The following is a 27,312-nucleotide window of genomic DNA, read 5'->3' as shown; positions in this document are numbered from 1 at the left end:
TAAAATAAAAAAAAAAAAAATAGAAAATATATGTTGATTTGAAATTATAATTATAAGATAAACTTATAAGGAATCATTCTGGTGGACCAACAAAATGATTAGATTGGGGTTGATTAAAAAAACAAACTTAGAGGATAATAAAAACATAAATTTCAGAGGAAACGCAGCACTTTGAATATCAAACTTTGCTGATTGAAGTAGACTTTTACAATCATCATTTTCATCGAAAAAGAAAAAGTATGGTATTAAAGTTTGTCATTGTAAATTCATTTAAACAAATCTTCTTAAGCACACATCAAACAAAGAATTTGGTCAAAAAATTAATTTCTAAAATTCTCTGCATATTTCAAGCTTCAAGATGAAGTGCCGTATATTCTCAGGTACAAACAAGGCAGGAGAAAACTGATGAATTTGTTACTTCACAAGATATCTAAGCTGCATTCCACAAAGTCATGTTTGTCAATAATTCTTTCTTTTTTTTTTTTATTACTGGACCCTAGACATGTTTACTATACATGTCTCAGACAAGATCAATAATTCAATACAAAATTACCATTAAGTTGACAATTTACCTCAAAAAATGATACATAACAATGCTATAAAAATAGGTACAAGCTGGTAGAAGGACAAGTTGGTAAAAGTATGGGTCGGTTGAGTGCTGAGTTGGCAAAGGTACAAGTTGTTGTATACCCTAGGCCTACATATACATGTTGTATTACAGAGCTGTTGAAATCTGTTGGTCTGTCAGACAATGGATCTGACAGACTTGTCCACCTTGTCAGACCCTTTGAGTATTTGCTAGACCTACAGTTTTTTATATAAATTGAAGCATTTCAATAAGACATATACTTGCATGCATCGTTGAAGTTAATAAGTTAAGTATTACAATAAACTTGATAAAGGAAAAAACAAAGAGTGCATGATGGGTCAATAAATCTTGAATGTTGAATCTTACACACCCCCATTACCAACATAAGAAATGGATCAAGTCATGTAATCATAAAAATTAACCAAAAAGCCACTTCAAAGTACTATACATGCTATAAGTTTCAAAAATTTAGAATTTATGGGACAGCTATGATTTGCTGTTGATTTTTCAGAGAATGAATTCTTCTCGTGTGTTTTCAGCTCAATGTAAGCAGACATTTATTACAAGTAGAGCAGACCTGTTAAGAGATAATAATATAGCGGAAAATAAACCATTGGTAGTTGCAACAACATGCAATCAAAATAGACTAATGAATCACTTGAAAGAATTAATCAAAGCATTGTGAGTGCTGTAGGCAGTTAATAGAAAACCAAGGCAAAAGAAATGATGAAAATTGTGGAAGAGTTGCTTTAATTATTCATCACATCGCAGGAAACAGCTTGATACGACAGCAGAGGTTAAACCCTGAACAGTTGGGGAAAGTATGGACACTACATTCAAGCTTGGTACAGCTCTGAATTTGGATTGTTGATTTAATATTTGACACAGAATAGGTTTCTGACACAGAATGAATGTTGTCAAAGAACAGAAAAATTTGAAATTGGACTTTTATCTATTATGGTCTAATATCCAAAATCTAAATACACGGTTAGATTCAGCATATTCAAGTACACCAAGAATTTAATTTTTGTTGAAATTAAACAAAGTTTATTTTCAACCCTTTGGACAAGGATGCCAAAAATTTTTAATTCTGATTATACGGTTTAAATCAGCATTTAAAAAACACTAAGAATTCAACTTTTGTCGAAATAAAACAAACTTTAATTTTGGATTCTTTAGATATCAATGTGGACCAATATGAATACCGGGTTCAAAATCGAAAAATTAAAAGTATGGTTAGAATCATCATATCAAAGAACACTAAGCATGCTAAGATTTCATTTTTTGTTGAAATAAAACAAAGTTCAATTTTAAACCCCAATTTAGACCAAGTTGAAAACGGTAACCAAAATACAGTAAAAAAAAGTCTAAAAACAGGATTAGATCCAGCATATTAAAGAACCCCATTGAAATAGGTCAAGAAATAAGCAATATTAACAAAGTTCTATAAAATGCTTGTTTTTCGACCCTTTTGACCCCTAGTTCTTAAACAGTTAGGGCCATGTAAACGACTTGTATATAGAAATTTTTGGCAATGAAATATTTCATACAATTGTTCTTTAACATCGTTATTAAATTAAAAATCACATAGGATAAAAAAAATAAAGTAAGGCAATCCATTGAGGACTATTTCCAATGTGCAACGTCAAAGATTTTGGGTTCTTTGACAATCATTTATCAATAAGGTTATTCTAGACATATTTTTTGTGTTCCAGAGCTAAAAGCATGAAAAAAGTGTCCAATTAGTCATACATAATAACAGTAATATAACCTACCAGCCTGTTAGATAAGGGCAATGGCACATATTTCAGACTTCCCAAGGGGAAAAGCAAATCTAGTGTGCTAGCATAAGGCAGCTTAACTGCCTAAAAACAGAAGATTTACATGATTTACCAGATGCAAAATAGATCACACTCTGCTCCAATTCAGATTGCAGAAAGTTTTAAAAATCATAAATAAAAATTACTAGGGAACTCACTGTCATTTACTGTACTAGTTTTCAAGAAATTGACAAAAACACTGGTCAAGTTTGCTAAAGAAAGGTGAAACTAGTAAATACAAACAACAAGAGTGCACACACTGAAATGTCTCGCCTTCTTTACTAATCATTGATATTATGTTGATAGTCCTAAATATAAAGCTTTATTACAACTGTCACATAAACTTAACATTAACCAAGAAAACTAAACATTGACCAATGAACCATGAAAATGAGGTCAAGGTCAGATGAACCGTGCCAGGCAGACATGTACAGTTAACAATTCTTCCATATAACAAATATAGTTGACCTATTGCTTATAGTTTAAGAAAAACAGACCAAAACACAAAAACTTAACACTGATCAATGAACCGTGAAAATGAGGTCAAGGTCATATAAAACCTACGTGACTGACATATAGATCATAAAATATTTCCATACACCAAATATAGTTGACCTATGGCATATAGTATTAGAAAAAAAGACCAAAACTCAAAAACTTAACTTTGACCACTGAACCATGAAAACGAGGTCAAGGTCAGATGACACCTGCCAGCTAGACATGTACACCTTACAATCATTCCATACACCAAATATAGTAGACCTATTGCACACAGTATAAGAAAAACAGACCAAAACACAAAAACTTAACTATAACCACTGAACCATGAAAATGAGGTCAAGGTCAGATGACACCTGCCAGTTGGACATGTACACCTTACAGTCCTTCCATACACCGAATATACTAGACCTATTGCTTATAGTATCTGAGATATGGATTTGACCACCAAAACTTAACCTTGTTCACTGATCCATGAAATGAGGTCGAGGTCAAGTGAAAACTGTCTGACGGGCATGAGGACCTTGCAAGGTACGCACATACCAAATATAGTTATCCTACTACTTATAATAAGAGAGAATTTAACATTACAAAAAATGTTAACTTTTTTTTCAAGTAGTCACTGAACCATGAAAATGAGGTCAAGGACATTGGACATGTGACTGACGGAAACTTCGTAACATGAGGCATCCATATACAAAGTATGAAGCATCCAGGTCTTCCACCTTCTGAAATATAAAGCTTTTAAGAAGTTAGCTAACGCCGCCGCCGCCGTAGCCGCCGCCGCCGCCGCCGCCGGATCACTATCCCTATATCGAGCTTTCTGCGACCAAAAGTCGCAGGCTCGACAAAAACTGACAGGCAGTCATTTTTCAATTGGTGACAACATATTTTCAAATATGTAACACTCGCCTCATTGTAAATCTCTGGCATCTATTGATGGACAAGTTATAAGGAAAAGACAAATAAAACGACAAAATGCGTATATGATGCTTCAACTTTGATATCTTTATTGTTACCATGTTTAAAACTCAGAATTTTAATGTGATATTATGCATGTTATGTGTTGAACAATATTGGAGACATATCATGACAGATTTACAAGAACAAACGTAGGAACTGTGATTAAGGATGACTCGAGTGTACATATTGATTGATTGTGCACATTGACCTAATGCACTGAATCCCAGATGTCAAATTTTGCACTGTATGTTCTACTTATCTGTTTGCACAATATTGACTGCAGGACCTGTCAAAATTATCTGTCAACACTGAAATCTTGAACGCAGACTTAAAAAAAAACTAGGATTTATATAATTTTTTTATCAAACCTAATAGATCGAAATTGTTTACTGGACAAATGGTCAAACATGACAATGTCAATCAGACTGTGTCAATTTTTGTTGGTTGGGTCCGATCAGACAGATCTGACGATTATCAACAGCTCTGGTATTATGTGCTAGTCATTATCATTTAACATTAATGGTGTGGCATATACATGTATGTGTAAATAAGTTTGTAAGTCGGAATGTATATTGCATTTTCTACATGTACTTTTAAGTCAGAATGTATATTGTATTTTCTACATGTACTAACTGTAAACTTAAAATTTGCGTGTATATATTTTAAAAGGGCTTGATCATGTTGTTAACGGTTTCTGATTTAAATCAGAAAATTGCTTTTGACACAGAATCACATGATAAGGTAAAAATGTATCTGATTGCTAAAAATATAATAAGAAAAACAAACATGGAAAATCCACTTGATAAAAATCAATAACGTTTGGAAGATCATCAGGTGGTACCTGCCTCATTTACGACAGTTTTTTGTTGTTGGTTTTTCGATATTTCAATAAAATCACAGGATCTCGTTACATAGTTTGAAGATAATTTACATTTCCTGATTATTAATAAAATATCAACTGAAAATGTAAACTTGTTTGTGGTAAACATTGAGCTCTAGCTCTACTACTTTTAAAAAATGCATTGCTAGAATAATGAAAAAGTGAAAATAACGCAGGCATATGTTTAAACATTTCAATTTTACCATTGTAACAACGGTCCATACTATATATTTAAGCTACAGAATCCTACAAAAAATATTTTGTTGACATGTGTCATCTGCAAAATTTACACTTCCGGATATTCCGAGCTTCAAAATATAAAATAAATCTGATAAAAATTTAATTGTTCGATTTAATTTTTAATTGATTGCTAGTTATATTCTCTATCTGTACTTTTTTTTATAAAACAAGCTTTGTTTTGATTTATTATGATTTTATATTAATTCACTGCTGTCCTGCTAAACGGGGTCATGAACTTTGTCGCCAGGCACGCTTTGACAGACACAGTACTATTGTTTTGGTGTGATAAACTATGAAATTGACCAGATAAATTATAGGTTCAAAGGTACATAAGATCAGTAATGTCTTGTCTGCCAATTTAAAAACTGTCAGAGGTATTCTAAAAATTTAGAGCCAAAACATAAACTGATAAAATAGATTAAAGTTAGGAATAGGATGGGATGCATCATAATGACAAAATAGTTGGATATGAGGTTTTTTTCTGGGCTGTTTACTACAATAACATTATTAACTTATGTACAAAATTTTCAAAACATACTAAATTAACGGACTTGCAATGAAAAATGACACACAGTCAGACAAATTACAAAAAATCAAGGTCTAACATGATCGAATCATGTCAGATCTTCCGGATCTCCTGTAGTTGGTGATCGCAATACTGGTATACCAGTATTGTCCACAATACTGGTATAAAAATTTTGTACCAGTATTGTAACTTTTTTTTTAAAAAACAACAATACTGGTACATTACTGATATACCAGTACTGTAGTTGTATTGTTCACTATACTTTAAGGTGTATAATGAAAAATGAATTTTAAGCAAAATTAGATATTGAAGATCAAAGGGAGATTAAATGAACTCAAAAAGATTATAGAGGATAATTGTGAAATCAATTAACAACCAGTTAAAAATAATAACTATACTTGTACAAATAAACAAAAATTATTGTAATTAACTCATCTTATTCAAACAATTGTTAATTATATAAATAATTGCTAAAATTTTTATCATATTTCTATATTTTATTTAATTCAATTCAGATAAAAAAATAAAAGCTTTATTATCTGAGTTATTATTTAATAAATTCAAGCAAATTTTTACACTATAACACTGTAAATTCAGCATTTACATGTATGCCATCGTATATTTTTTACAGATATTTTAATACATGTATACTAAGATTCTAAGCATTTGTTTGTCTTTATTTTCTTATCAATCTTTCACAATAAACATGATAAAAGATATCAATATCCATTAAACATAAAAAGTTGCTTAATAGGGGAACCTGATTATAATTAAATTAACTAGTTTGTCTACATGAATGTTAAGGGTAGTTAAAGCAGTTGATTCAGAACCATGGGCAATACAATTTGTAGCAGATATATCTACTGGTACAAATACTCAAATACTAATACTAGACAAGCACTCCTACAGTAAGAGAGCCGTACAGGTGCTATCTAAACAAGCCTGTAATCTAGTAAGCGTAAGAGAAAGTCCACAGACTGAATACATAAATATCAATATAGGAAGTGGGGGTTGCTGAAATGCCATCTGAAGAAGAAATAAACAATACCAATGCTGATGATACAGAAGCTATAACAGCATTAATGTCAATATAAAATTCACTGAAATATACTATTGAGACTTGAAGGAGAGAGCTGGAAGAAAACATAGAAGAAAGTAAAGAGTTTGTTAAAATGCTGAGACAGTACAGTTCCCTTAAGAAAAAAACATCAGAAAAATTAAATTTTTCTTTGATTACAATCACAGTGTACCATCAATGGCATCATCAGTTAAACATACAATCATTCCATATAAAATTGTCATGTCATATGTTAATATCATTATGCATATATATGTGACACCTTTAATGAAAGATTAATTACCTATATGTATTGTTTATTTTAAAAAAACACAATACTGGTACAATACTGGAATACAATACTGGTACAAAATTTTTATACCAGTATTGTGCACAATACTAGTATACTAGTATTGCGATCACCAACTACAGGAGATCCGATCTTCCAATAGACAACTTTCGAATTTGTGCACTTTCCCGTAAATTTCAAATTTTGTAGGTCACAATGCTTATGTTATTATGTCACAGTTAGAACCGATTGTTAGATTATGCCATCTACACAGATTGACCTCTGATCAACTGGAGTTATTCTTTCATAAAAACTTGTGATTGGTGTACATGTATTAATATGCTTTTCCCAGAAAAATTTCAAGTCACAATATCCTATGACACATTTTCCTCCAAATTACCTACAGTCAACAAGGGCAGGTCATTCATATTACATTGAAATTGAAATTTTGTGTTTAGACATATTTACACTAAGTCTTGTATGCAAATTTGTCCACCATTTTACTAAAAGTCAAACAAGTTCCTGCAAAATTTTGAGTCACAAATAAAACATTTGATGTCATAATTATAAGTGAGTTTTGCATGACGTCAGAAGCATATTCGGCCCAAATTCAGCTATAATAAATACCCAAAAGTGTAATTTCTACTATTAGTGACAAGTGACCTTTTAGTTTCAAAGAAGCGACAAGAAGTTAAGAGCCCTACATATCCAGTTTGAGACATATACTGTTTCGAACATATTGAACATTTGAATTGAGTACTACCCAGAATTGCATATATTTTACATGCATCTGGATTCCCCTATTGTCGTACATATATTTTTCCACACTGATCACATATGTTGTCAGAAGTGTCCTTTCTAATTAAATATATTTCTTCCATGCCATATTTTCTCTGGAGATTACATCATAAATAAGTATGTCTAATTTAAATTTACTGGTGAAAGCACAATGTTCACATTGATAAGGTTTGGCTTTTTTGAACGGCTGATGAAATAAATACTTAAATTTTCTTATAAATATCCTTGATAATAAAAAAACTCAACTTCCCTTTCAACAAATGTTCATTGTCTCAATCTTCTGTCATTATAATGAAATATTGAAAATCACTTTAATACAAGTATAATATATATTAAAAGACATTAAGATTATTTATTTTATATGTATTAAGTGAATATAATATAATTCATGGTTAGATTTTTATACTAATGCAAAAATTTTTTGGGTTCGTATAATGCTATCGTCGTTGTTGTCCGAAGACAAATTTAGTTTAAGTGAATGGATCTCTATGAAATTTTACCAGAAGGTTCAATACTACAAAAGGAAGGTTTGGATTGATTTTGGGGGTTATGGTACCAACAGTTTAGGAATTGGGGGCCAAAAAGTGGCCAACAACAAGCATTTTTGTAGTTTCCGGACAATAACTTGTGTGTAAGTGTATGGATCTCTCTAAAATTGTACTACAAGGTTCCATACCACAAAGGGAAGGCTTCGGATTGAGTTTGGGGGTAATTACTCCAAGGGGGGGGGGGGGGGGGGGGGGGGGGGTAAAAAAGTTTGGATTTTTTTTTTTTTCTTCAAAATTTTTGAAATTTCAAATTTTTTGAAAAGTTTCCAGAAGAAATCTTCAATTGCACAGTATTGCGCAATAGCAAGAAATCTTCAACTGCACAGTATTGCGCAATAGCAAGAAATCTTCAATTGCACAGTATTGCGCAATAACACAGTATTGCACAATAGCACAGTATTGCGCAATAGCAAGAAATCTTCACTTGCACAGTATTGCGCAATAGCAAGAAATCTTCAATTGCACAGTATTGCACAAAAGCACAGTATTGCGCAATAGCACAGTATTGTGCAATAGCAAGTAATCTTCAATTAAAAATAAATACAAATCTTTTAACCAATTTCAATGGGATTAATTTAAAGTCTTTAATTTTTGGGGGTTCTAATCTTGTATTACTAGTTTGGATATTGGGTCCCATTTTTAAATTAGTCTACATTGAGGTCAAAGGGGTCCAAAATTAAACTTTGTTTTATTTCATCAAAAGCTGAATTATTGCGGCTGTATGATATGCTGAATCTTATTGTGCATTTAGATTTTTATTTTGGGCCCTGTTTTCAAATTAGTCCATATTAAGGTTTGAAGGGTCCAAAATTAAACTTTGTTTGATTTCAACTAAAATTAAATTTTTGGTGTTTTTTTATATGCTGAATCTAACCATGTTGTTAGATTTTGGATATCAGACCATTCTAGGTAAATTAAATGTCCCATTTCAAATTTTTAAGATCTTTGACCACATTTATTTTGTGTCAGAAACCTATATTATGTCAAAAATTTGATCACAATCCAAATTCAGACAGTATCAAGCTTGAATATTGTTTCCAAACTTGCCCCAACTGTTCAGGGTTCGACCTCTGCGGCCATATCAGGCTGTGCTCTGCGAAGCATTTTATTTGAAACTGAAATTTGTTTTACAGTAGCTTTTTGGCGCTAAAAATGTTTATGTATTGTAAGACCCACATCTGTAATTTTATAAAAACTTTAAAAATACAAAATGTACCAATAATCAGTTACTTACATGAGTGAAAGTTATCAACCTATGACATTGGCTTCACAATGGTGATTAAGGCCTGAACAATAAATACCAAAAAAAGCGATATTCAGAGTATCCATTATTAAAAGATTATTTTTGAAAATCAATCAATTGTAAAAAAATTTCAAATTGTCATTTGAAAAATTTAAAACTGTTACAGTGTTATTTTTGGTGAAAACCTTTCAAAAATAAGTTTCATAAATATTTTATGCACATGACTTACTTTTTTAAATGCAAAATTAATATCTGTCCAGAGAAGCTATTAATCAATTTAATGAAATAATTTTGTGCTAAGCCAACAAAAAATGTTTGTTACTGTTATAGAATAGTTACTGTTTTATATACATGTACATGTATACATTTAGAATAGAAAAAACATTTAACATGTGGGGCATCCATCCATGTTAGCATAGTAAAGTTTTAGTCCAAGAAATATGCAAAGCTAAACCCCACTGAAAATGTAAGCAAGGATGTCCAATAGTAAGGAGAACAATTATTTTATCATTTCTTATATCCTTTCATAGGCTTTGAGTTTATAATATCAGGGGTGTTTTCTATGGACAAAAAATCATAGAAAGGTTGATTAAAAATAAGAATTAATCTATGCTTTACAATGTCAGTAAAAATTCACAATTTTCAACAAATAGAATAGAGAATGGAAACAGGGATTGTGTCAAAGAGACAACAACCCAACAAAAGAGCAGAAAACAACCCAAGGCCACCAGTTGGTATTCAACACAGTGAGGAAATCCTGCACCCTGAGGGGGCTTCAGCTGGCTTTTAACAAAAAACTGTCAAAATACTCAAACCCATAAGATTCCCAATCATGATCATTAAAGAGGGAAATTTGAGACTTTTTTGCTTTTCTTTTTTTCTTCATGAATGAAACTCAAATTAAAATTTTCTATGATATATCCTTCATTTTAAGACATCATCAGGTTTAATAAACATTTGTTTTGGGAAAATGAATTCAAAGGATTTTGCCATATTATCATAGATTTTATAGTTTTTATAGTTGTTTTATATGAGTTTCCAATCATTTAGGACCTGGAAATATGAGGATTCACTGATATCAGCGAACTATTATGACATCATCATTTAATTATGCAATGTGATCTAAATTCCAAGCACTTTATTGCTCAGCACATACATGCAATTATCCTGCATGTCTAAATTGATGAGGGTCATTAAGTTCATTTAGGAACATAAATTAATAGCTTGTCAAAGATGAATTTGAAAAATATTTTGGCTTAAATTGTCAGTTTATCCTATTTGCACTTAACTTGGCCAAAGACATGTTAGAGCACAATGCAGTGAGAATAAAACAAAGAAATCACATTAAATTGAGGTTGTTACCAATTAATGATTCTCATTTATTTTATTTTGTCTGTCAGAACTCCTGCAAAAGGAAGTTGATAATAAAACGTATATTTCATCATGTTTGATCATTTATGGGCATGTACTAAAAGGTTGAGTGGAGTGGAGTGGTGGAGTGTTGGAGTGGAGTCATGGAGTAAAAACATGGAGTTAGGAAATGGAGTGTAGTTGAGTTGTGGGGTCAATAGTTTTGAAATTAAACCAATTTATAAGATAATTTTTTTATACATGTGTAGCTATAAAAATCATAGAATGAATGTTTGGTCTCAACAGCATCCAACTGCATTCATGTGAATTATACCAATATAATTCATCTTGGATGTGTCATGGGTATTATTTAAGGTTATATCTCCAAACATGCAGTCACACATATTTAAAGATGTCCTGAAATGTGTAAGATGCACCATTTGGGCCTTAGCCCGAGTAGGTATATCTAATTTACACCACAAAATATTATGATTAATGTTAAATGATAGATTTCTATAATTTAGGAGGGGTCTTTCAGCAATTTTACCTTAATTAACAACATTCTGGTGTAAACAATTTTACATGCTAGGCAAAGTTAAAGTTTTAAACTTCAAGTATATACAAAACAACAGCATCAACAGAACAGTCTTTTGAAAGAAAAAAGACACTTGGATTTTGTATGTTTCATTTGAAAAAGGTATGAATTTGATTAGTTGGTAAAAGATCTATGTATCTATGGAGATCAATATATCATTCATTTAAGTTATTTTGTCCTCCGCGTAACACGTTGCGAGGGGCATGGAAATACAGGGCGTCCGAACGTCCGTCCGTCTGTGTGTCCGTCTGGTCTTGTTAGCGTCTAACGGGTACAATTCTTGCCAGATTTTTATAAAACTTATACTATAGGTTAATATCTGTAATATCTCGGACACATTTTATAATGGTGGACGATCGCCTTTTTTTAAAAGAGTTATGCCCTTATATAAATGAATGTAGGACAGAAAGTCACAGGACAGAAAGTCAGAGGACAAAAAGTCACGGACAAAAAGTCAAAGGACAAAAAGTCACTATTCAGTTTTTGGGTTATTTTTCTTTAAATTAGAAAACACTTATTTTTATAAAATCATTTTTGTTTTTTTCTTGGAACTATTATATATAAGACAACTTTGTCATTAATTTTTTTTTAATAAATTTCAATAAGTATCAAATAATTGTTAAGAAAATTTTTTTCAAAGTGGCTTGGTACTCAAATGGCTTCATGGTGCCAAGAAATTTATCCTTTGCATGTTTAAAATTTAATAATTTTTCATTTATCACAGCTAATGAACAATTTCCTTCTCTGTAAAATGAATATATAAAATAAAAAGAATATATTTGAAGATCTTTCTCTTATATATTCAAATAATTGTCAACAAACTATTTGTGTCTTTTTGTCCTGGGACTTTTTGTCCTATCAATTTTGTGAATTTCTGTCCTGTGACTTTTTGTCCTGTGACATTTTGTCCTGTGACTTTCTGTCCGTTTACCATATAAATATATGAAATATAAAATGTGTGCAACGCAGGTGGCATTGGAATTCTGTTCTTTTATTAAATCAAGAATCAAAACTTTCTATGTTTGAAATAAATGATATATTTTTATTCAATGATCCATTAATGATTTTTTCTACTTTTCAATATTTAAGAATCTTGGCCTTCACATCAGATTCGGGGGATAATCTTGGGATGCGTGGTTGCATTGGTGTTTTATTATAACAAAATTTTATTACTAGTATATCATAGTCCATTGTTAACAAAAATAATAATAATTTAATATCTTTACGACAAGATGATTTTTCAGCCTCTGCTTGATTCTGACATATTTTGCCGGGAATAAGACATTATACATTTTTTAACTAGGGCTAAACCTGCCACAATGTGAAAATTAACATAAGCACTATGTGCATTATGATATAAGTTTTGTGAGCTTGTCAAAAAATTAACTCTAGTAGCATAGGCTACTGGGCCTTTGCTTTTCTTTTTCCCTACTAATAAGAAATACACTACAATTCAGAATAGCCAAAAAAATTACTAGATGGACAATATTATCAAACCTCCAACTACATGTAAGCTGTCATAAAATGCTACCCAAAACATTATCCGACTTTGATGAATAATCAAATATGAAAAATGAAATAATATAAAATCATTGTGTGTTGCAATTAAAGAAAAAAGAAGAAAAAAAAAAACAATTATAAATGATTTTAATTTGAGATTTTCATTTGAATTCGTTAAAAATTTCATTTGATACAAAGTGTGATTGATTTGTGGATTCGTTAAGTATTTCACTCCATGACTCCACTACAACAATCAACCACTCCAATACTCCAACACTCCAACACTCCACCACTCCACTCCAATACTCCACTCCACTCCACTCAACCTTTTAGTACATGCCTCATTTATGTACATTGTAGCACGTCAACAGACATCAAACTTTGCATGGAAAAATCTTTAACCGACAACGGCTGTTCAATATTATTTTATTTAATAAGAACTTCCTAAACAATTATTTTGAAAAAGAAATTCATTCTAAGATATTAAAAACCCATTTGATAATTAAATTGAGGCTTTCTAACCCACCAGAGTTAATTGCTATGTGTAAATATTTGATTTTTTAAATTCAAAAGATATAGTTAATTCCAATAAAGTACAATGTAACTTTAACTTTAAATTTCATTATAACTCCATATCATAAAATTAGATTTAAATGGCAATGTTGCTACACTTGACATAAATACTTCGAAAAGAAAATTTATGCATTAAAATCGATGTGATTTATTGACTTAAATCCTGACTAAAATGACATCTAATGTAATTTATATATGTATGTTACCATATTAAATATTTAAAAGGAACTTCTGTAACTATTAGTTTAAAAAAAAAGATTATCTCTATCTCCACTTGGATACAATATTAAATTGTACTGTTTACAGGTAACATTTATATATTTTTAATGTTTCATTTTGTTGTTAAGTTTATTTTTTACAATTTGGAAACTTATTTGTTCGACCATAAAACAGTTTGAATCATTTAAAACCGTTTGAATAATTTTCATGTTAAATGCTTTTTGCTGTCATACTAATAGAAGTAGAAAATCAGCTTTAAAATGAAACAGTGACATGTACATTTGTAATCACATTTTTGTCCTTTTCATCAAGGGATAGTGTATCATTGGCAACCATGCTAGCATGTTTCTTCTTATTTTGATATGAAAGTCAAGATCAAATCTTTAGAATTGTTGACATTGAACATGTTAAATGAAAAAAAATGCATGTTGGGAGTTTAAAATTCAAGTGTTGTTTTTACTGAGTGATGTAAAATAGTATATATTTGAATGTAAAAAGGGCCTCACTGGTTCATCTGAAAATATATATTTTGAACTGCCTTACAAAATTTAGGAAAATGAAAGGTTTTTCATTTAAAAATTGTTTTTAAAGCAGGGGCTTATACATATTTATAAATGTCTGAATGAAAGTGGTGTGCATGTGGTATACATGTATATACGTCAATGAGACAGTAACCCAATGACAGAAAACTTCAATCCTCAGACATCTACACAAATGTACAAATGTATAATCCATTTACCTTCCTTTTTTTACAGATGGATATGAAGGGAACTTTGTCTGCGGAGAAGGTGCCATTCACAAAGGAAAAGAGTATCCTGAATGACATTGCTCAGGAAACTAAGGACAAACCTGGCTATGGAAACCTTACTGAAGAAGAACTTATGGAGAAAGTTGAAACTATTCTGTTGGAGAGAATAAAAAATGGAGACAAAAAAGCTTATTTCCAGCTTGGATTATTTTATTATGAACAGGTAAAATTTGAATTTGAATGAGTTGCATAATCCAGGCAGTCATCTTGATTCACAAAATGACAAAAATAAAAATTATATTATGTCATATTCATAGAATGCCATTCATATAGGTTTTTTAATGAAAACTTTTAAGTGATTATATTGTTTCAACTTTGTTTTTTCTTGTGTTGGAAGGACAGGGGACATAGAAATACCAGGTGTCCCTCTGGTCTTCAACAGTTAGCGCTCAAACATGTCCAATTCTAGCCCATTTTTTTGTCTTGCCTTGATGGAGGTAAAAACTGAGACATAGGTATGCTGTTTCTGGAGGCGGTGTCAGAGGCGGTTTACATGTATTAGTTTGTGATTAGGTCAGATAATCATCATTATGATTATGGGGAACCACTAGTGGTACATTTGTAGGTCAATGATATTTGTTATGCATTTATATAAGCATTGGGACGTCTCATTTCCATGGTGATTATTTGGCCCTGCCCCCTCAGTCATGCTCTATTAACTTTGAAACTTTTGCTAAGTTAACATGTATTAGTTTGTGATTAGGTCAGTTTATAGGGAACCACTAGTGGTAGGTCAATGATATTTGGTATTCAGTTGTATTAGCCTTGACACATCTAATTTCTATGGAGACTGTTTGGCCCTGATCTGTCAGCTGGTTCTAATGACTTTGAAACTTTTTTTAAGTTGAATGCATAAGCGGATTTAGGGAGGGGAGGGGGGCTTGGGGCTCTTTTCACAAAAATCTTACAATAAAAATTGATCATACATTATACTAAACTGTTCATGACTTATGAGTATTTTTTCTGTTCAGATTTTTTGTGAAATGAGTCGCTGAGTTTGCATAACTTGTAACACAACAAGATAGTTAGTTAACAGTTTATTTATTTACGCCAAATGAGCCAATGTGCCCCATACAGTAAATACATAGGTATATATACAGAATATAACAGTTTGTCAAAGTTTCTATTAATTTGACAATAATAGTTTTAATTCTAAAGGTACATGGATGAATATCTATTAAGTTGACTCTAATTGACATGTTTTGACCAAGCTGGAAATTGATAGTTGTAGAATACACGTATGTCCAGTCTTTTAACTAATTGTTATTACAACATGTCACCATCTGGTTTGCATGTAAACATGTTTTTAAAGTTATATGCAACGTAGTGGTCAATTAAAACAACCTTTCCCAAGGTCATGATTTTCTTAATAGATATTCCCCTGTATTTATTTTATTCAATTTAATAAACATTTTGAGAATATATAATCATAAATATAAATATAAATATATATATATATAAATATATATATATATTTTAAGCCCATCATATTGTCACATTCCTCTCTTTCTTAAGAAATATAATTTTATATTTTAGTTTAAATCGGTGACAATATGAATGCTTACAAATTCCACAAAAAAAAACAAAATCATTTCAAAAGTTCAACAACATCTAAATGTCCAGCAATGTATAGTTCATACAATTCTTGTGTGAATAACTAAGTTGTTATAGTTCTATCATAACACTCCTCGTAACATCAAATATCGGAACTTCTTAATTCTAGAAAAAGGCGCAACTATCAACTGCGGACTGTCTTCATAACCCAGACTCCGGTGAACTTCTCCTCCGATCGTCGTTGTCAACTCCAACAATCCGTTTGTTTATCTGCAACGCCAATTCCCGTCATTCAGAAGTACTGCAACTACCCCGACTATCGTTGATAACTCCGACCTCCACGTGATCAACCATCGGTCGTTGATAACTCCGACCTCCATGTGATCCACCATCAGTCGTTGATAACTCCGACTTCCATATGATCCACCCTTAGTCGTTGATATACTCCGACCTCCATGTGATCCACCATCAGTCGTTGATATACTCCGACCTCCATGTGATCCACCATCAGTCGTTGATATACTCCGACCTCCACGTGATCCACCATTAGTCGTTGATATTACTCCTAACTGACCTAGCTTACCTACCCTGTTGATTCAGGGTCCCTGACTAGGTTGCTCAGTTATCACCGGCTGAAACAATTCAGGCAAATCTACCTGTGATGTTGTAGAACGATTCCCTCTACCAATATAAAGTTATGTGATCGTATAGTTTTATTTACATCTAAACGTCTGCGTTGTGTCCAAAAATCGAAGCCAATATCCAGTGTTCTTTTCCAATCATCATTCTTGTGGTCAGTTAACTTGATTGCTACTACTCATTGTTTGACAAGTTGAGTACTGGATAATGGTTCTTAGTGGCTGGTTCTAATAGTGGTGCAGAAGCTATTTTAACATCTCTGGAGGCAGTACCATCGCCCTCAACATTAGTTGACACCACTTGATCGCCACCAAGGTATCTTGTGACTATTTGAACCTCTTTATTATTATTCATTCTCTTGGCTAAACACCTATTCTTAATATTTTGACGATATTTACAAAATAAATATAACATAATCCCTATAGTTTTTAAAAGCAACAAAACATAAATTAATGCATTTAATAAATTTGATAGTTCAAAGTCATCCTCAATAAGTTCTTACTGCTTTAATTTGGCAAATGAAATTATCAATGTGTTATCTATTTTAAATAAGAACAAAAAAAAAAACCTCTAAAGTTTTATGGAAAAAAAATAAAAAATATTTTTTTCTCTCGGAAGGACTGAAAATGGTTTGAATAAGATTTGATATTCAACCAACACTTTCCTTCCTTTTTCATAAACAAAGCTGTGATTCAGAGATTACTGATATTAATAGGATTTCTAAACAATCAACATTTTTTCAGCGATCCATCTGAAGCGAGAATTAGAATGATTAATCAAAACAAAATTATTTTATATACACATATATTTATTTAAAAACAATCATCACGAAGCCTACGTCTACGTCGTGTTAGTCGTGCATTTTATTAAGATAACAAGAAATGTTTGAGAGAAAACTTAAAATTAATTCGTCTTTCTTTGCAGACTTTTTAACAATTCGTTTAGTTTTCTTTGGTATTCTAATTTCATCAACAGACATTTTTTGACTACTTTCTGAATTATACCCATCGGAACTATTATTATCTGACATTCTATAACCGGAACCGGAAGTAACGGAAGAATTTTCATCCTCCTTTTCGCGTCGGTTTCTGTTTGCTATTTTCTGTTTTAATTCAGCGAGCGGAATATTGTCCTCGTCGGACGATGTTTCTCGTTCTTGTCGGTAACGATTTATGAGTCTTTCTCGAGGATTAGCGTCCGGAAGTTCACTTTCACTACCGTCACTGTCCTCGGGAGGTACAACATAATTTGTTTTCCTTAATTGCCTACCTTCTATATTTGTTGGAATAACCCATTCATCAATCTTAGCTTTTTTAAGGTGTTCTAAATGGACTTTTCTAGCGACAGACCCATCTAATTGGTTTTTAAGGACAAAAGTTACCGGAGAAGTTTTCTCAATTATTCTGTAATAAGGTTTCCACTTAGTGTCTAATTTACTTTTTCTTAAATGATTTTTGTAATATACTGGATCACCAATTTCTAAATTTATTTCTTGTCTATTTTTATCTGCGTTTTGTTTTTGTTTTTCTTTAGATTTCTTCAAATTTCTATGAACTAAAACGAAAGATTTATGTTGTTGTTCTAACAAAATCTTGTGCGGATCTTCACCTACATATTTCCTTCTAGGTTTTAACAGATTATCAATTGGAAGAACAGGATCTCTATTGTATAAAAGAAAAAATGGAGAAAATTTTGTTGATTCATTTTTTTGAAACCTAATAGCTGCTATTGTTTGATTTAAGCATACGTCCCAAGTAGACGCGTCACTTTGCAATTTCTTTGCCATGACGTCATGAAGCGTCCTGTGAAATCTTTCTACTTTCGCGTTTCCCTGTGGATGATAAAAAGAAGTTGTTATGTGACTTATATTCAATTCTTTTAAAGTTTCTTCAAATATTTTGGAGGTGAATTCGCCGCCATTGTCTGACACTATAACCAAAGGCACAGAAAAGTTTGGAATTATTTCTTCAATTAATAAATGAACAACATTTTCCAAAGTTTTATTTGGAACAGGAAAAGCCAAAGGCCACCCGCTGTAATGACAAACAAAGCTAGCAATATACTTATTTCCTGACAATGATGTAGGATAAGGTCCAGATAGATCTACCCCTATCTTAGCAAATGGAAATGGTGGTACATCAGATATTTGTAATAAAGGTTTTGTTTTACCTGCACTTTGAGATTGACAGATAACACAGGAATTAATATATGAATTTAGTTCTTTATATAACTTTGGCCAAAAATATTTTTGCCTAATTGAATCGTGACATTTGTCGATGCCTAAATGACTTAGGTTGTCATGATAACTTTTAATGACCTCATTTCTTAATTGTAATGGAATGTAAAGCCTTAATTTTAAATCATCATCGGGGTAGAAATGTAATAAAGTATATCATTGATAATAATATGTTTATTATCAACACTCCTTGAAGCTCTACCTGTGTTAATTTGATTAATAATTTCCGAAAGTTCTATGTCTAAAGATTGTTCAATTTTCATGTCATAACCAGGAATCGTGCATTCCTTAACGCTTAATTGGTCATCTTCCTTATAGTCACAACTTGCAAAATCTTTTGGATTGAACTGATTTGAGTTCAAAGTATTGATCTGAAAAGCCTTGTCACTTATATCTACTTCAATTGTTTCATTTTGGTATTGATTGTTTTCTTGACCCGGAGTTCTTCTTGAAAGATAGTCAGCAATAGTGTTATCAGTGCCCGCAAGCCATTCAATCTTGCAATTATAACTTGCAATACCTAAAGCCCAAAGCTGTAATTTCTTGTTACATTGTGGCGAGAGCAAAAGGTACTTTAAAGGTTTGTGGTCAGTTCTGATTATTAATTCAGCCCCATGAAGATAATGATCTAATTTCTGTAATGCATAATGAATGCTAAATGCTTCTTTTTCGATAGTAGACCATCTAGACTGTGTATCAGACAATTTATGAGATAAAAAATAAATAGGTTTTTCTTTTCTTAAACATGGTAAATGAGTTTCTTCCTCCTCGCAAGGTTGCGTAAGACATGCACCTATGGTATCATTAGACGCATCAGTATATAAAACATAAGGTTTCTTCAAGTCTTGGTATGCTAATAAAGGAGTCACAGTTAAACTATATTTTAAAAAATCAAAAGCTTTTTGACATTCTTCATCCCATTGACACTTAGCATATTTTTTTGTTAGAGCAACTAAAGGTATAGAAATTTTTGAAAAATTTGGAATAAATCGTCTATAGTATGAACACGCCCCTATAAAACTTCTTACTTCCTTAACCGTAACAGGGTTTGGTAAAGTTTTAATTGCTTCGACTTTGCCATCGTCCGGTTTTACACCGTCGATATTGATTTTAAATCCTAAATAATTGGTTTCTTTCTGTAAAAATTGACATTTCTTTAATTTCAACTTCAAATTATGTTGCCTTAATCTATCAAATACTTGCTGAATATGATCAAAATGTTCTTCTAGAGTTTCAGAAAATATCAAAATATCATCTATATACGAGATAGCAAATTTTAGGTCTTGTAAGACTATCTCCATCAATTGACTAAATACAGCAGGACTATTTTGTAACCCAAATGGCATAACATTAAATTCAAACAATCCTCGATGACAAACAAATGCTGTTTTTGATTTATCTTCGTCTGCCATCTGGACTTGCCAAAATCCACTGCGAAGATCGATTAGGCTGTAGAACTTTGCAGCCCCTAAAAGGGTCAATATATCGTCGATAACCGGTAACGGATATCGGATCGCTAATGTATTAGAGTTTAAATTTCTGAAATCAATACAGAAACGTGTGGTTTTATCCTTTTTATCCACTAATACTACTGGTGACGAATAATTACTGTTAGACCTTCGAATAATGTTTGCTTCTAACATGTCAGTTATTGCCTTATTGACTATTTCCCTTTTATGTAATGGAGTTCTATATGGTTTCAATTTAACCAGGGGATTATCACCCGTGTCAATCCTCATTTTTACAGTGTCAGTTTGACCTAATTCAGTATCCTTAAAAGCAAAAACATCTCTATTATTGTTCAATATTTGTAACACCCTACCCCTATAAGCATCAGGAACATTAAGATCAGTTTCAAAAACATTCTCAATTTCAGAGTGTTCTTGAGTAGATTCAAGTGAGACAACATTTTCTTCTAAAACCGGTGAAGCCCTGCCTATTGCTATGCCCCTTCTAAATTTATAAGTTCTATTCGTAGTATTAACTATAAGAACTGGCATTTGACGTTTTTCATTAATCTTTGCAACTGAATTAGCAACCATTAAACCTGGTTGAGAACTCAAATGCCCCTTAGTAATTGGTGAAATTTCAAAAGATTTAGAACTTGAAAAGGTATAATTTTTATTACCTTTTACATAACAGATATTGCTAGTCTGAGGTTTAAAGACAGTGGTACGAGCAAGTCTAACAATTGAAGCTATGTGAATATCTTCTACTAATGGTACATAAGTTTTATTTACCCTTAAACACCCCAAATCAAAATAAACTCTAACACCAAATTTAACTAACCAATCACGGCCCAAAATTGCATTTCTGTTCATGTCAGATACCACATAAAAGGTATGATTCATTTTGTTTCCTTTCATGTTAAAGTCTAAATTTATACTTCCCAAAACATTTAAAGAAGCCCCGTTAACTCCTTGTAAATTGACTTTTCTTTTTTCTAATTTTGGTAATCCTTTAATTGAATTGTAAATTTTATTATGCAATAAAGATACTGAAGCTCCACTGTCAATTAAACTTCTAACTTTCATATGTGCTATTTTAATCAAACAAGAATTTGGATTTCCCGCCAAATTAATTTCATAAGTTTCGACTTGATCAGTTTCACTTTGAGTTATGTTTTCGGTTATGTTACCCAAAGGTATTTGTTCATGATAAATTTCAATGTTTCTATTTTGTACGTTTGAATTTCGCGCTCTAACTACTTTATTTCTGTTAAATTTTGAATTTCGCGCCATTTGTACTTCGTTTACTTCCGGTTTGAATTAAAATTTCGCACCATTTTTACTTTGTTTACTTCCGGTTTTGAATTAAAATTTCGCGCCATTTTTACTTTGTTTACTTCCGGTTTTGAATTAAAATTTCGCGCCATTTTTACTTTGTTTACTTCCGGTTTTGAATTACGATCGTTAGAATGTTTATAATAACTTTGATTCCAGTGATAGGTAAAATTGTTAGAACATGCATTATTAAAGTTTGTTGATTTGTTATTTAATTTTTTTAACCATGATTCATATATATTATATACAGGTTTTGTATTTCCATAATTAATTTTTCTCTCAAACATCTTATTTCCCCTTATTCCCTTAAAAGTCTCCCTATTGGCTTCAGCATAAAGAGACCGTCTTAGTTTAAATTTTCCCTTGGTTTCCCGAATTGTTCATTTGGTCTTGCTCTACAATTTCTTTGATAATGACCTGGTTTACCACAATTCCAACAGAAGAATGTTCCTCTTGATTGTCCTGTTAAGTTAGGTTTATTTTGGACAGAATTAAACCTTCTAGGAGGATATGAATTTACATTATTACTTAGCGTGTTGTCATTAAAATTCCTTCGGGGCACATGTAATTCGGCACGCGAACTTACTGTGTTTACATGAAATTTTGCATTATTATCCCTACAATATTTTGCCTTATGGCCAAATCGCTTACAATAGTTACATTTTACACCTATTTCTCGGTAATGTGATACGTCCATTGGTGTAATATTACGCTCATTACCGTTACTTTTTTTCAAGTCAAATTTTCGTCTTAATTGCGTTTCAGCCATTGCCGAGTTTACTGCTTGAGCCAAAGTTTGTGGATTTTCACGCATTATTTTCATTCTCAAATAATCTTGATACAACCCGTTTATGAAAAAGTTAACTAATTGAAGTTGAACAATTGGTTGATTGATATCTTGCCCTCTAAAAGCATCTGTTGCTAAAGTTAAAATTCGTTCTCCAAATATGGGAACATTTTCGCCAACTTTCTGATGAACCTTATTCAGAAGTTCAAATGCATATGATGCATCAGGAATATGCCCATAACGAAAATTCAATTGAGTTTTTAGATTATCCCAACTGTTATTTCCGGCATCTGTTTCTCTTAACCACCTAGCAATGAAGTCACTTACTGGCCCTACAGAAGTTTGATAACATACCATTTTACAATCGTTCGGATTTAAATTGGTAATCATTGCATATTTTTCTATGGATCGAATCCATTGAGAATATTTTTCTGAATTTGAACCATCAAAGCCTTCAACTATCGAATTGACACCGTTTGCAGTTAATTTTTGAGTAAGACTTTGAACTTGTGTTGCTAAATTTTGAAAAACTAACCCTACATTAAATTCTTGTTCAGCCATTTTTGAGAATATAATAATTAAGATTATCAAATAAAATTTCACTGTACCTTTCTTTAGAATTTGTCCTGGCACGGTACACCACAAAGACTGTGTAACACAACAAGATAGTTAGTTAACAGTTTATTTATTTACGCCAAATGAGCCGATGTGCCCCATACAGTAAATACATAGGTATATATACAGAATATAACAGTTTGTCAAAGTTTCTATTAATTTGACAATAATAGTTTTAATTCTAAAGGTACATGGATGAATATCTATTAAGTTGACTCTAATTGACATGTTTTGACCAAGCTGGAAATTGATAGTTGTAGAATACACGTATGTCCAGTCTTTTAACTAATTGTTATTACAACATGTCACCATCTGGTTTGCATGTAAACATGTTTTTAAAGTTATATGCAACGTAGTGGTCAATTAAAACAACCTTTCCCAAGGTCATGATTTTCTTAATAGATATTCGCCTGTATTTATTTTATTCAATTTAATAAACATTTTGAGAATATATAATCATAAATATAAATATAAATATATATATATATAAATATATATATATATTTTAAGCCCATCATATTGTCACAAACTTTCATGTTAAAGTATTGCTATTTTAACTTCATCATTTGCATTTTACTATCAAAATAACAAAAAGGCAAGACATATTTCTGTGTTAACAGTTTATTATGAAATTCGTATCAAAAGTTTTTATCAGCAATGTCTTGGACGAGTTCAAAAACCAGTTCCAAACAAATTATGAAAAATTGCATAAATTTGTAAGCACTCTCAAGGCCTACATTTCTTGTAGGATTGTTATGAAATTTATGTTGAAGGTTTATGTCAGCAATCTCTGGGAAAAAATCTAAAATCAGCACTGATCTTTTAAGTTATGTCCTTTAGAAATATAAATGCTATAGATAATTGCATTGTGAGTGCTCTCAAGTGTACAATTCATTCCAGATATTTATGAAATTTATATCAGCAATGTCTCAGATACAAATTTAAGTTTTAAAATAGTGCTGATCAATTATTTTTACAGGAGTTGTGTCTGTTAGAAATGTAAATTCTATAGAAAATTGCATGTATGTGCTCTCAAGTTTACAATTCTTGCCAAATATGTAGGAAATCTATATTAAAATTTTATATCAGCAATGCCTCCGAAAAATTTGAAAATCAGTGCCAATCAACTATTTTTCAAAGAGTTAATTTTGTTAATTGTTATTGATCTCATGCTTATATTTATTGTAAGATATTTATTAAAAAGTAAAAAGAAGAAAAAAATGTTTTAGTTAATATTGCCATTAGGGAGATAAAATATTTGTAAACTGTGAGGGATATTGGATTGCTGATTTGTTATTCCTTTAAAAGGGGAACTCATTATTTCCTTCCATGAAGACTGCAGGGCATATATCTGTTGCTTTTGCCAATTTGTTATGCTTTGCCTATGATAATAGGGAGTCTTGATGTTTTCTTTTGTGTGTGTCTGTCTGCTAGTCCCTCCTTCCTGTGTCAGGATAAAGTTAGTTTACCATGAAGTTGTGGTAAGTTTGTAAGACATTCTAAGTTGCAAAACTTGTGTCTGATCCTATTGTCAATGTTTTTGGACAATAAAATATGTTAAAACATCAATTTGAAACTCAATACACATGTTTATGTTTATTATATTATGAACTTTTTGGAAGGGCTAAAAAGAAACAGGTTTGAGTAAAAATGATATTTATCACAAAAATGGGAGATAATTCAGTGTTTACAAGATTGCTGTTTGCTTAAATTTTCTAACATTGACTTATATTTCATGTATATTCAAAACTAGTACATATTAAGCAATTATTTAATTTTAAAGTCCTGCAGATTAGGAAGACTTGGATGAAGAACAGGATAATGGACTGGGATTTATTTATAAATTAATTCTGTGTTTTTCTTTAGGACATGTTTGAGAAGGCCAGGACATATTTTGAGAGATCTAAAGATTTTGATTACCAGTCCCTGTACATGCTATCATGTATGTTGTATGATGGAATCGGTGGAGAGGCAGATGAAGTAAGATATAAATAATTCAGGAATTAGAGAAACAAAAATTGGGATAATGGAGTTTGAAGCCTTTTAAAAAATTCCCATTTCATTTTTGTTATTTACAGTTATGGAAATATTTTTCCTTAAAAATCAAAAATTATTTACGAGTTACGAATATGTAAAAATGAATTCAATACACTGTTGTTTGCAGATCAATGCTTGGAATTATCTGGTATTGATTGATGATTGCTAAATGTAAATTTAGCTCAAAAATGCAATATACACTGAGTTTAGTGGGCATTATTGCTAAAATCAAAGAAAGAGTTGTGCAATTCAGCAGATCTTAATGTATTTTGTCAATCAATAACGTTCTTTTCTATTCTTCTTAATAAACTTAATTCACAGATTAATTGTATACATTCTGTACAAATATATATTACTTATTTCAGAAAAAAATTCTGGATGCATTTTATTGCAGATTGATGTTGGTGTGCATTTGTAACTATAGTACATATGCTAAAAATTCTGTTTCACACTCATAGCCATTGATCATTCCCATTTAAAGTATCAAAAATAACTATCTAATGCATAAAAATGCTGATACGGTGTAAAGCAAACACCAATCTATCAATCATAAAAATGTTATTTGTCAACCTATCATGTAACAGAGAGAACTCATAAGTATGGTAACAATTTAAGAAAAGAAGTAAAATTTAAAAAAGGTGTTCTTTGGGGTATTTTGTAGTTAACTTTTTACAATATTTCAGGATTACTGTAAGGTTAGTTATGACAACAGTTTTAATTATATACTATTTTAATGAATAACACTAAAAGCCTGCTATTTTTTCTGAGACCAACTATCTCTTATATAGAGTTATCACTGTTTTTGCATTTTATTTTACTTAAATCATAGTTACTAAATCATCCATGTAGCTTTACTTATCCCCTCCACATATGTTTAAGTTTATTATTGAATATATCTATCCCATATGCATTGATTCCTATGTATATTGCAGAATTCATCTGACCTTGACATAATTTTCATTGTTCATTTTTCAAGTTTTGAAATATGTCAGATACTTTAAAAGCAAACTAATGTTCCTAGGATATGTTTTTATAAACTGTTAGACTTTGAACTATCAGAACTAAAACTACTATACATTTTTGTTTAGGGGCCAGCTGTAGCCCACCTCCGGATGTGGAATTTTCTCTCTGTGTTGAAGACCCATTGGTGGCCTTGGGCTGTTTTCTGCTCTTTGGTCGGGTTGTTGTCTCTTTGACACATTCCCTGTTTCCATTCTCAATTTTACCATAGAATCACAAATTTACATTAGGTTTTGCTAAAGTAGTATATTCACATAGTTTGGTTTTTTTTTAACAAAAATTTAGGTTAACATATATTTATTAGCAGGTATCTTATACTATATTGAGTATATTCATCATTTGTTAAGAATAATTCCAAGCATTTTAGTAATTATTCACAAATAGGTTTGCTTATCTAAAAGAAAAACTCCCTAGCCATTCTACTTATTAACCTTCATGAACTAAAACTCTTTTTCTGTTAGTTAAAAAATGTTTATTACTTCAAGATGTTACCAGAAGAAGGACTAACAAAATATATCAATTATCAAGGTATATCATAGCTGCTGAATCGTAGCTATTATTGTCCTTGTGATATTTTTTGCAGACCATATATAAATTTGCAGCTAGGTATATTGAAGAAATCAATTTCCATATCTACTGGCAAAACAATCTTCAGATCACTATATATATATATAGCTAGCCTCATTCTCTAATAATATTGATTCTGAATAAGTATAAAATCAATAAAATTCTGCCGTGCTACCACCTCAAAGAAAAAATATCAAAAGTATGTTTTTTTCAGTCTTTTCAAAAGGTAAAAATACTACACAAAATTAAGATATATGACACAATAAATTTTTGATGACTAAGTTTCCTTATTGAAAATGAATCTAAAAGATTGCTCCATAGTTCCACTTTAATCTAAGATTGATATAAGTTAGTGAAATTTGATTTTAGCTGTTGGCAGTATAAATTTAATTTTAAGGGAGGTAACAAAATAATTCCTTTTAGAATTTTGATTTTATAAGAAATACTTCCTAATGATAACTATGTAACGAAAAAATTCCAATTCTCAGAAATGTGCCATCCTTCAATTTTGGCTATTGCTACATTGTTATTTTAATTAAGTTTAGCTTAATATAAGCTTTAATATTGACTGAATTGTC

The 27,312-nt window shown here is 31.2% G+C and overlaps 2 protein-coding genes across 3 annotated transcripts in view; one reads left to right on the top strand and one right to left on the bottom strand.

The window, feature by feature from the left end:
* The window catches only part of LOC127735469 (armadillo-like helical domain-containing protein 3), a 46,070-nt gene extending 41,036 nt beyond the window's left edge, over window positions 1-5,034 (bottom strand). Inside the window, exon 1 of the mRNA XM_052245632.1 lies at window positions 4,954-5,034. The gene's annotated coding sequence lies outside the window, so the exon portion shown is untranslated. The remainder of the gene's footprint in view (window positions 1-4,953) is intronic.
* A 183-nt stretch (window positions 5,035-5,217) lies between these two features.
* The window catches only part of LOC127735471 (LRP2-binding protein-like), a 31,611-nt gene continuing 9,516 nt past the window's right edge, over window positions 5,218-27,312 (top strand). The window contains exons 1-3 of one of the 2 annotated variants that reach the window (XM_052245635.1): window positions 5,218-5,315; window positions 14,444-14,659; window positions 24,977-25,090. In XM_052245635.1, the coding sequence (XP_052101595.1) occupies window positions 14,444-14,659; window positions 24,977-25,090 (330 nt within the window). In that variant the 5' untranslated portion in view covers window positions 5,218-5,315. Of the gene's footprint in view, window positions 5,316-13,724; window positions 13,776-14,443; window positions 14,660-24,976; window positions 25,091-27,312 lie in introns of those variants that run through there. The other variant, XM_052245636.1, reaches the window with a different exon arrangement.

The sequence above is a fragment of the Mytilus californianus genome, unplaced genomic scaffold, assembly GCF_021869535.1.
Source record: "Mytilus californianus isolate M0D057914Y unplaced genomic scaffold, xbMytCali1.0.p SCAF_3, whole genome shotgun sequence".
In the NCBI taxonomy this organism is placed as follows: Eukaryota; Metazoa; Mollusca; class Bivalvia; order Mytilida; family Mytilidae; genus Mytilus; species Mytilus californianus.
This window is presented reverse-complemented; position numbering and strand designations above follow the sequence as displayed.